Genomic DNA, 12,635 nt, shown 5'->3' on the forward strand with positions numbered 1-12,635 from the left:
TGAGTCCAACATTGGTAATTAGTTCATAGCTCAGTTCTAGCTCAGACATTTCATAAACAAACTAAGTTTCTTATTACTTGAGTGTCAATTCCAACATAGAGATAAAGTGACTAAACACAATCTTACAATGTATAGTATCCGGTTGCATTGAAAATATTTTCAAAATAAAATAAAATTTTTGGATTGTAATTAAACATTTTTGGCGAGGGGGATGTAACATAAAAAGCTTCAATTAATCTTTTTATGTTATCCTAATTAATTATTTGCTAATTATTCTAATCGAAATACTTTCTAACACTTTTAAAAGCCACATCCTGTTCTTAAATCTATTTTTGGCTCAAACGTACATTAAATTAAAAGCAGGACATTTTTCCCTTTGCTCTCTGTAGGAAACTCTCAACCCATTTGATAAACCAATTACATTTACTAAGATTTCCCTTTTTTCTCTAAATAGAGACATTTACGGATTTTACTTTGCAAGATTTTCCCTAACATATAACCAAGCAGCGCAACTTTTCGTGAACAAACTTTCATAACTGCTCTGGCTAATAATTAATAAATAAATTTTGTGCCCTCCTTCCCGGCCTAAGACCTGTTTTAATCCTTCCACTCGGCAACGACGTTAAATTATAAATACTTTTGTATTAATAAAAGCATTAAAACTCTTTCGTTTTCATAAAATGTCTTGGGTAAAGAATAGGTGTAGAGATATTCTATTTTGGGACTTCAGGACTGAAAACTTTCCAATGAATTATAATTAGATTTATATTTCAAAGGAGGAGTTATTATTAAAATCTTCCCCTCTTTCACTTCCATATTAGGAAGCATTAAATGATTATCGATGATGTGTAGGAATACAAGAAATGTTATGACTGGCCTTTTCACTCTTTTTGATTTATAGTATATAATGCAGGAGCAATAGTTTTTGTGTATCTCTTGCTGTATGATGTGTTCCATGTATCCATCCGGAGTTTTGTCCACCCCCTCCCTTGTGAAGAGTGGATGTGAAATGTTATAGCCACCAGCCTACCCGTAAATAAAACTAATGGAGGAATAATTTTTTCACGACTGAATTATTTGAGCTAAACATAACCAGTGATAACAGGGATGTAGTCCTGTTATTGCATATATATATATATATAGATATAACGTAAATGAAACAGGATTATTTTAGGATTTATTACCTGGTAGAACCATAGCAGTAAAAGGTGACTTTTGCAAAGGTAGTAAAGAAAGATTTCTCAGGCATCTGCACCCAATTTTTGGTGATTTCTTTTCTTTCTTCCTATTCCCACTCACTTTTAACACCTTCTTATTGAGCGACGCTTTCATCGTATGCCAAAATGGAATCAAATATTGCAACCCAAATAAATTCGAAGTTAGCTTGTCTTACTGTTATTTTTTAACACAAAACATCTATTTCATAAACTGTTCAAAACCCAGGCAACTGTTTAGTTAAGCGTCGGCACCTGATGCTGAAAACAGAATCAAATTTTTCAACCCTGTGAAATTTCAAGTGCTTGTATTACAGTCAATTTTAATGCTTCCAATGGCAATTAACCTTAAAACAGCATCGATGTAGGGTATACCAGATGGTGGCACTTAACCTTAAAAAACACCAGCATTTAACCTAAATCATTGACTCTTGAAAACATCGGCACCTGCCTTGAAAAAACTACAATTTTAACATAATATGAATTTAAAAATACTGCAGATCTATAATAAATCATTATCCTTAGGTAATAGATTTGCAAAGAATTTGCACACATTTTTAATAAGTTTTACATAGCACATTGATCTGCAGTACTTTTTAATTTATGTAAAGAATCATTAATTCTGGACAACATATATAAATGATCGGCATAAAATAACAAAGAAATTCCCACATAAAAGCTCCTCCCAAAATATAAATGTAAAAAAAATGACCTTGTTGCTAGAGGGTAATCCATTTCCAGAAATCTTCAAGTAAAGCACATAATTATTCTCAAGAGCAATCCGCAAATATTTATAATATTCTGTTTGATGATATCATGCACTAGGTTATTTTAAAAATCGCACAAAATTTTGCGAAAACTAATAACCATAAGAAGACTTCAGTTTCCGAATCGAACTCAACTTAAAAAAAAGAAAGAAAAAAAAATACTCTTTTTAAAATAAAAATGCATTAAAAAAAAACAGCATTCAAACTCTTGCAAATGTAACTCAAAATCACTTAACTAAACTAAAGCAATCAGTCAGCAGAAAACTAACATCTTAGAACATTTAATCCTCTGAACAAAATTTAATAAATTCCTGCAGAAAATTTCACATAGAGAAAACAAACACCAGAAAAGCAAGTGCAAACATTTTCCAAATCTATACCATGTGTGGGTCTATAATGAAGAATTTTATATGCAAAAGCAATTAGCATAACTGGAAGATGTTTTGAATAACCTACAAGCAGAAAAGACAAATATATCTATAACTGTTTTGACTTGGTATGTTCGAAAGTTATTCTTTGTTTTTTTAAGTTGCAAATTTGTGTAAGGATAAACAAAGCTATTCCTATTAATTTTTCAGTTTTTCTTTTTTAAATTTTTTGATTATTGGATATGAGTCTGGATTATATTAAAAAGAAAGGTTTAGAATTTAATTTGTAAAACAATAAAACTCTTTTGTTATGTAGCCTTGTTTCTCCTAGTGACTGATAGTTTTGATAGCTATAACTTTAAGTCCTTTAATTAAATTTACAGTTTAAAATCAGCTAATCTAATTCTAAATTTTTTTTATAGACTCTCTTACTTGCAGCTGCTCTAGTTGGTGATGCCAAAAATGGTCGAGAGTCAAACTTTCTTGAGAATGATCAAAGTGTGAGGTAAATAAAATTTATATTGCTTTTTAAAAGTTCAAAAATAGATTCTTCCAGATAATAGGTCTTCAAGGTAAGCAAAGATCAAAACTTGCATTTTTCAATTAAAAAAAGTGATAATAACTTTAGTCAATACAATAACGGTTTATTAAAAGTTAAATGACATTTAATAATCAACGACAAATAATAAGGAATGTTTACCATGGTAAAATAAATGTCAGTAATAAAATTTAAATTAAACAGACATTAAATTAAGCTTTCTTTTTTTTCATTTAATTTAATATGAAGAATTAGCAGAGCAGTTTGGATAATTGTACAATTAAAAACAAACTACAAAATGGAAACTTAAATCAATATTATGTTATAAAAAATAGTAATAAACAGTAATAGTATTGAGTACATTTTTCAATAAAAATATTTATAATTTAAACCAAAACTATCTGTTTGTGTATTAATATTCAGCTTTAATATTAATAGTTAATTCATTCACCTAAGTTAGTTTCTTTAACAGCTTTTGTATTTTCAACAATCAACAATTTTTCAAGTGTGCTTATTAAAGTAGTATGAATGTTTAAGTGTCCTAAATAAAGCAAGAGAAAGTAGTTAAAAAAAACAACAAAAAAACCCCCTCCTTTACGTAAAATTTTGAAACAGATGAAAGAAATGTTTTAAAAAAATTGGATTTTTTTAAAAGAGATATTATATATTTTTTTATTGTTAAAAAATGTCTGAAAAATAGAAGTTTCCAAAAAGCGAGCATTTGGATATGAGACATTGTGCTGCATTGTTATACATATTGAAAGTTGGAAAATGCTGGAGCAGCTTTCATCACATACCAGAAATGGAATCAAATATTATCGCAAATCATGCCTTTCCTTAAATAACTGCAAATCTATATCAAATGTTATCTCCCCGGCAACTATTTTGTAATGGGTCTGTCTATTATACAGATCACATATTGGAAAAATACCAAACTGTTATTTTCAAATGCTAAACATGTTTTGTTATAACTCAGTTGCAAGTTTCTTAAAAATAAAGCAATATATTAATACAAAACTATTACTTAACTATACTGAACAGGCAAATAAAAAAGATATAATAATAAACACATAAGTTACTCACTTATAAAACATGTATCTTATTTTTTCTTCTTCAAAATGCCTTGAAATCATACCAATCTTTAGACATTCATTGTTTTAGCAAATGCATAGCAATTAAAAATTGACTCCACAGTCATAGTAAATCTTTTCACATACAACAAACTTGCTTCTAAATGTACACTCAATATTGTACTTTATTCAAAACAAAACCTCTAACACAGTCTCACACTCAGATGTACATGCATCATTTCAAGGCACATCACTTCAAAATTAATTTGAATATTCTTAATTTATCTGGGCAGTGTAGATTTGAAAGAAGAAAAAAACATCTAGACAATTCTTTAACCTTAAAAAAAAAAAAAAAAAAAAAAACTTGTGTGCTGTGAACTTCCAGTCATATTTATATCTGACAATTGAACTTAATCATGAATAACAATTTTGTGCACAATGCTTCAAAGTTAACATGAAGATCTATGTGCTTATCAAAAAGTACTGGGCAAGTCCTTAACTTTAAGGTATTTTAAGTGGAAACCTTTGCTCTTTCCACTCTGCCGGTCATTATATCATACTTATCTGTGTGCACAAGTACAATGCAAACTTCTCATTGGCAGTTATAATCGCCGATGTTGGCAAGAAGAAAAAAAAAAACTGGTGCAGATGTATTACAAATCATGGCCAAAGGTCATGAACTGATTTAGGTAAACTATTAATGTAGAAAATTTTCTGTGTCCCTTCGATTTTGAGTTAATATTAATGAGGTTTCACTTTATCCACTTAGTTACATCCTTTATCAAGGCTTTAATACTGAAAAGTGTACAATAAGAATAACTTTTTCCCCAAATAAACCCTTATGTACTTATTTTTTTATGTACTTAACCAAAGATTAAACTATATGTTCTATCTTTGAATTTGTAAAAGAATTCGTACAACGGTGAACAAATTCAAATAATGAGTATAGTGGGACGGTTTTTATAAATTATTTAGACAATCTTGATAGTCAGTGCTTATATTTCTAATGTAAATTTTTTTTTTGAGGAAAAAGATAGAATTTTGTCCGGGTCTTCTAAAAAAAAAAAAATGGTTTTGTAATATTTTTCTGTGTTTACTTAATTCTAACGTATCAAGAAATTTTTGGTCCTGTATCCATGTTGTAAAGCTATCAAGAAAAGTAACTTAATGGATACTTGGGTATTTTAATGAATCACCATAAGGCTGACAGGTCAGAAATATGATATTGCTTGAAATATATAATCCTTATCTCTGATTATTATTTTGTGGAAGAATTGAATGTGGGAATCAGGTTGAAAGTCACAAGACCCAAACAAGTTTTCTGTTTCATTCTTCCCTATGATTTTTTTAGAAAGATTTCATTCAAGATTCATTTAGATGAGTTTTTTTTTTTTTTTTTTTTTTTTCATTTTCCATATATAATATATGAGTATTTCATTGATCTATTTGAAAAAAAAATATTTACTGCACTCAGAAATATACGGCTCTAGGCAGAAAAAAGGCAGAGTGCAAAAGTTTAAAAGAAGGGCATTATTATTCTAAAAAGGCAATAATTTCTTTCTATGTGCTTTACACGTTCTATTAAAAAACATAGTCAATTAGTAAATTATTATTATTTTTTTTTTACTTTACTTAAAATAGCAAGGCAATCATATTAATTACTAATTTTTATTAATAAATTAACATATATATTGAGTTACTGAGCTAATTAGCTTAGTAATTTATTTAAAATGCATGCATATATTAATAAATGTATGTTTTTAAGTGTCTGTAGTTATGATTTAATAATTAAAATGATTAATAACAATTATGATTTAATGATAGTGGAAGTAACTGCTAACTTTCAAAGACAAGTGCAACAAGCGGATGTAATGGCTATTTTTCCTTTCCCATATAAATCTATGTATTGACAGCAATGACAAACTAAGTAAAAAGAGTTAAAAATAACAAACAAATAACAAAATCCATTGTAGAGTTTGGGAGAAAAATAAAGAAGGGTTGAGGAAAGAAAGGGCAAAAAGGGTATGGAGTCTATTACATCAGGGCACTAATTTACTTCAGGGGCAACAGGGTGGATTTTTTTAAATAAAAGGGCTGCAGGGTGCTGCATCCTGTTTATCCTGCCTAAAATGAGCTCTGCTGTACAATGCATAACATATTCTGCTAGATCACCTGATTATAATATATACTGTACGATAGGGGTGCACAACCTTTTTGAGTGAAGGGCCACTTGCACAGCAAGCAAATTATGGTAGGGTCGCATGCATATTTAGTTATGTTAACGGCAAATTCGATAATTTTTATAAAAACATTAGTGCTCTAAGCACTAAATTTTTTTATCAGTAAACCTAATTACATATTTGCAGAAAATTAAATACTTTTATTTATTTGAATTTGTTTAAAAATTAAAAAAAAAACATACTTTAAAAAACTTTTTCCATTTTTCTCAGCAATTAATTTAAAGTTAAATTAATTAAATATAAATCTATGTAATTAATTTAAAGTTAAATTAATTAAAATACATATGTATATAAATATTGAGGGGGGGGGGATAAATTCTGACCCCCCCCCCCAAATTTTATTTTGTGCTTATAGAATGAAAGTGCAAAAAAATAATATTTGCATTTTATATAGTAATATAAATTTTATATAGTAATAGTAATATAGTAATATAAATTTGAATTAAATATTTTTATTTAGAAAAATTTTTAATGTTTAAAAGAAACAAAAAATTGAAACAAATCCATTATAGTAATAAATAAGATCCAATATTTATTTAGTATTTTTCTGATATTATTTCTATTTCTTGAAATATTAGAGGTTTTAAGAATTTTCAATAGAAAACATTTTCTTTTTAGTTTTGTCCTAAAAAATCACCTCAGCTAAAAAAAAAAGGAAAAGTTTAAAACAAAATAAATTACAGTAACTCTCGTTTTCCTCAAGTTTTCAAATTTTCCATAATGCAAAAATATTGTATTAAAATATCGGGATTCTAAATACCGCATTCAAAAGTATGATACCAACAGCTAAAACAAGTAAAAAATAACTTATATTTACGATAAAATATGTAAATAGAAATTTTATCAAATAGTGATTATTTAAATTCTAGATTAGAAATTCGCGTGTCATATTCACATCATAGTTAAAGTAATGGATCATCAAAATCATGACAAAAAGCATCAACATCTCACAAAATGAAATAAATCATTAAATTTACGATTAAATTAACACAAGTAAAGTGTGCCTAAAAGTAATTATTTAAAATTAGCATGTTTTAATGAAAATTTGAATTTTTAAAACTATGTGATGAGAATGCATTGCAAAAACTGCCGAAAAAAGGGTTTAAAAGCAACTTGGATTAATACTATCGGAAACTTGGAATAATATCAGCACAAATTAAGTGCAGCAAAAGGTGATAAATTAAATGTGTGATTTATAACTCACAAGTGGTATTATCGTAATAAATATATGTAGAGAATTTACTTACCATGTGAAAATTAGTAGTTATAAATGGCAAAAAAACTATCTAAACGTCACTTGGATTTATGATTAAACTTGAAAAAATATAGCCCAGCAAAAAGTGATTATTTAAATAGGCGATTTCAAATATATGATAATAATAAAAATATGGGATTGTCAAAATCATGTGGAAAACAGTTCAGATAACTTCTTTTGAAAAAAGATGAAATTGGCACAAACAAAGCACTTCAATAAGTGATAAATTATCTGTGCGATTTATTACTCGCGAGTTGTAATAAATGTATTGAATGTATAAATTATGTGGAAATTAGTAGTTATGAATACAGAAATGATCTAAACAGGATTTATGATGAAATGGGCAAAAGCGAGGCATGTCAAAAAGTGATTATTTAAATGTACTATTTGAAACTCTCGTGTCATAATTATATCATCATAAAAATACTAGATTTTCAAAATCATGTAAAGCGTGGCAATAACTGTCTTTGGAAAAACCATTTAGATTTATGATGAAATCAGTACAATCAAAGAATGTCAAAAAGTGATAAATTAGATGTGCGCTTTATAACTCACAAATCATAATAAATGTTATGGAATCTTAAAAACCGCATGAAAATTTGTAATTATAAATGCCAAAAAACGATTGAAATGTCACTTGGGTTCTTGATGAAATTGGCAAAAATTACTAAAATTTGCAGTTCCTATAGTGTAATATCATATTAAAAATATTTCGTCTTTTAAAACCATGTTGAATTTCGTAGCAATAACCAATGAAAAAACAATCAAGAAACAACATAGATTTACAATAAAATCAATGTAAAATTTAGCACATCAAGAAGTGGTAATTCAAATGTGCAATACAAAATTTTAGAAATTTTTTCATTTTTCTAAAAAAAAAAAATTAATAATTGCTTCCAGAAGCTCCTGCGGGCCTTAGGTTGTGCACCCCTATTGTACAATGCGATTTTTATACATAATTTGCAATATACATCTTTAATGCGCGATAATGGTGTGTGTTTTTTTTTTATGTAGGCTTTATGTGATTTATCATCATTGGGGTTTGAGCTATATGCTTTATTTTTTTATTATTCTCCATCATTGTGTTGCTTTATGTGAAAACCCAGCTGTTGACGGATTTCATTTACCTTATTGGGTAAGTAAAATGATAGTACTATTTTTTTATTGGCTTATTTCATATGTTTTTATGGCTAGTTATGTGTTTTTCTAGTTAAAACTGGCCCAGTTTCTTTGTTTTATTTGTCGCAATTCCAGCTTTGTCTTAAGTCAGTAAACAAGGATTAAACCTGAAACTGCCAAGGAATTTAAATAAGAAGAAAAAGAAAAAAAACTGGGGAATATTGTTTATCTTTGCTATAACCAAGAAAAATTGTTTAGAAAACTTAAAAAATGATTTCAGATTTTCTCCATACAGTATGGCAAGAAAAAGTGAGCACCCTGAATAACTTTTGATCTAATGATTGAATTTTCATATACCCAATCCTAATCATTTGAAGGTTCAACCTTGCAATGTCTGTCTTATTTATCATGACTGTCATATTTAGTTCTAATGTATTTGGATTCTAGACCCTCAGATCACAATTTGAAAAATATGCTTTCAATATTTTATGCTAGAGAGCGATAAAAACTTTGGACACCTTAAAGTTAATTTCACTTTTTGCATATTTCAACATGGCTCCAGAAATAATTAAGAGTATTTTTTTCCAGTATATAATTGCGCATGATTATAAAACTTGCTTCTCCAGAAATAATTCCATGCAAAAAGTAATGTTTATTTATTTTAATGATGAGCTAAAAGAATTTTTATTTTAAGGTTTAAAATTTTTTACACCATCAAATGATGAAATCCAAAATTTGGGAGAATCTGTCTATAAATTTTGGAGAAATGAAAACATTAAAATCTTTCTGATAGAGAAATGTGCAAATGTGAAATTGACATTAAAAAGTAGAAACTTTAGAATATCTTCCTGTTTAAACTATTGGGACAATATTTTCCAGATTGAAGTTACTCTGCATATTTTGAGAGTCAAGAATGTAAATCTGTCACGAAATAAAAGGTAGGTTTTTCAGAGAAATTAACAATTTGAATGAATTTGTGAAATCTGATCATTAGATCAAACAGTGAGTTAACTTTTTTTTATGCACTGCAAATGTAGTCACAATAAGATAACCACAATGGTTGATGGAATTTTAAATTACCTGCTTGTTGAGAATCTTTTGAATTTACTTATTTTTAATGTAATAATTTTAAATTGAAACCTCTGTCCTACTCATTCATTAAGAGGTTTAAATTAGAAAATAAGTTTTATTTATGTGTAAATTTAAGCATTAGATTTTTTGCCAGGTCCTTCCAAGTTATAAGATAGAAAATTTGTTACTACTGTTAAATATGAATTTTAAATTGTTTAAGCAAGCAGTTTGTTAAAAAAATTAAAGCTCTGCATTTCCTAACATGGAATTTATGAAAACAATGTTCTTTTGTGACTTCTAATTACTATCTTAATTTTTATGTGGCCCTTTTTTTAAAATTATAAATAACCAAGTTAGGGTTGGGGCACTTAGTAACTAAGACCCCTATGCAACTGAAACAAAATTCGATCCAACTACTGGTTTCTGCTCAATTTATTCGAAAAAATTTCTGTTTCCTAATTCAACTGTAACAATATGAACGTTTCTTGTCACGTGACTAGCACGATAGTTTGATGTCGAAGGCAAAGTTCGATAGAACTATTTCTGACCAATCCTAAAGCAGATATTCTCCATTTAATGGCAGTGGTGGGGAGAAATCAAGGGGTAGAGAAGAAGATAAAAACTTGGTTACATTTTACAAACATTTTGTGACAATTTTATGTAAATAATCTGCTGGTTGAGCAATGTTATACAGTATAGGACCCCAAATCCGGCACTCGCGGGACTGACGGAATTCCGTATTTCGGAATTTGCCGAATTTCGGATCTCTTTCGAAAATTCCAATATGGCGCCCATATATTACAAAAATTCAACTATACTGTTAATTTCAGAAAAAAAATTAATTCCAATAAATTTAGTTAAGTTTCGATTGTAGATTATGATGGGATGAATTTAAAACTGTCCCATCTTAAGAAATTTCATTAATTAAAATAATCTACATCAGGGGTTTCCAACTTACTTGATGACGGGGGCCACAATTAAAATCACCAGTCAAATGGCGGGCTGCAACTTTATCAAAATTTAATATAGGACTCTTTTTATGTTTGAAGGAACATTAAATATTACTGTCAGATTTTTATCAAGTTGTACAAAACAAAAGTATTGAATTATAAATTAAAATAACAAGTATATTTTTAAAAATATTTAATTGCATAATTAAGAAATTATGGTCACTGTAACTTTATTGTGCACCTATTTATTAAACAATTAATATGAAACAGATATTTAACACAGCTGACACTCATTGGCGCCTGCAACAGGGACCAAGGAAGTGTACTTGCATTCGAATGGAAACTTAATAAAATAAGAATTATATTTTGCTTTTAAAATATAAAGTTTTTTTAATATTAAAAAGCAAAATAACAAGCAATACAGATAATGTCATCACGTATAATTTTGAATTTTCTCTTAATCAAAAACTTAGTGACAAGATTTTATTTTCTTTTAATTTAATTTTGTGATAAATTAAAATTTGTTTCGACTTATTAGGAATTATTGCAACAAAAAAAACAACAAAAATTCTTGAGCATCTGAAATTAAGTTTTTTTCTTTTCCGCTCGGGCCATATTCAATTCAAAGAATTTAAATAAAACATGATATTCATTACCTCCTTTATGCATTTTAAAATTTACAAATGTAAAAAATTTCGTCCAAAATGAATGGTTTCAAAAAGTTAAATTGGAGAATAACTTTGAGAAAATTTCTGATACGCACATGCTAAATTATGTTCACAAAATACAAAAAAAAAAAAAAATAAATAGAAAAGGTCATACACGATTATTTCTGTGTTTGAATAAATATTTTCTTGGATGCAAAACCTGAGAAATTTTTTTTCACCGTTGGTATGTTAAATTTCACAGAAACGAAGAAATTAGGTTTTATTTAACGAAAGAAATGTATTTAAAACCCATATAGATTTTTTACGAAAATTGACCACAGAAAAATGACAACTAATATATTTTAGTTCGCGGGCCACAAAAAAAACACTTTGTGGGCTGGATGCGGCTCGAGGGCTGCCAGGGTAACCACTGATCTATATAATAAAATAACAAAAGATATTTTTTATAAGCGAACAACATTTATTTAATAATCTAACAACTAATAAGGATAAAAAACAAGCTAACAACTAAATACGATTAAAAAAATAAGCTATCAATTAACAAAAAAACTAACAGTGAATAACTAACTAATAAAAAAACAAGAGTATAATTTACATTCAATTAAATAAAAGCCACAAAAGGGATGGAATTGATTTTGTACCCCACTTGGTAGTTTCTATGTCTAAAGGGTGTGGCTAATTTATGGCCAAACAGGAAAGGGAAATGTGGGGACAAACTGGTAGAACACTTGCACAGCTGTCAAGATTGATTGATCAGTTTCTTCCAACTTGCATTTCTTTATTTTGTTCATTGGAAATGCAGGTGTTTTTACTTTTCCTTTAGAAACAGATGTTTCCTTTGACACAGATTTATTATTTTATTCATTCTTTTTTTTAATTTTTACAAGATAAAATAAAGTTACTTACTTCAACAGAATAAAATTCCAAATAGAAAGAGAATATAACTGATTTTTTTTTCTTATCAATAAAAATTTCTTAAAAAAACCCCCCATTTAGATTGGATTAAGTGCCGAATTTCAGGTCCTGCCAGATTTTGGGATGCCGGATTAGGGGTCCCATATTGTACTAGTTTTTGATTAAGAGAAGTAAAGATTTCGAATTACTTAATAGCATTTACAAAGTAATTTGTGGATTGAAATCTAGAACTATGATTCGATCTTCATCAATAGTTGCTTTTCATTCATGCTTGTTTGTAATTTATTATTCCTAAAAATTAACTGCCAATTTTTGACTAATTATAATTTTTACTGGATAATTAGAATTATATTATCTCATTACAGTTCTTGATACGGACTTTGATATGTTTTTCGATCTGGTTAGATGCATGAGTTTTTTTTTTATGTATAAATATTTTTAAATTGTTACAAGATTAGAA

At 28.0% G+C, this 12,635-nt stretch overlaps 1 protein-coding gene across 6 annotated transcripts in view; it reads left to right on the forward strand.

Moving 5' to 3' along the window:
* Window positions 1–12,635, forward strand: part of LOC107440072 (two pore channel protein 1) — a 62,085-nt gene that overhangs the window by 4,501 nt on the left and 44,949 nt on the right. For 5 of the 6 annotated variants that reach the window (XR_011638263.2, XR_011638264.2, XM_087155442.1 and 2 more), the window contains exons 2-3: window positions 2,772–2,854; window positions 8,467–8,587. Coding sequence is in view for 3 of the 6 variants with exons in the window: in XM_087155442.1 (XP_087011568.1) it covers window positions 2,772–2,854; window positions 8,467–8,587 (204 nt within the window). In the remaining 3 variants the exon portion in view is untranslated. Of the gene's footprint in view, window positions 1–2,771; window positions 2,855–8,466; window positions 8,588–9,450; window positions 9,510–12,635 lie in introns of those variants that run through there. The other variant, XM_087155443.1, reaches the window with a different exon arrangement.

The sequence above is a fragment of the Parasteatoda tepidariorum genome, chromosome 11, assembly GCF_982258835.1.
Source record: "Parasteatoda tepidariorum strain Cologne lab strain chromosome 11, Ptep-v5.0, whole genome shotgun sequence".
In the NCBI taxonomy this organism is placed as follows: Eukaryota; Metazoa; Arthropoda; class Arachnida; order Araneae; family Theridiidae; genus Parasteatoda; species Parasteatoda tepidariorum.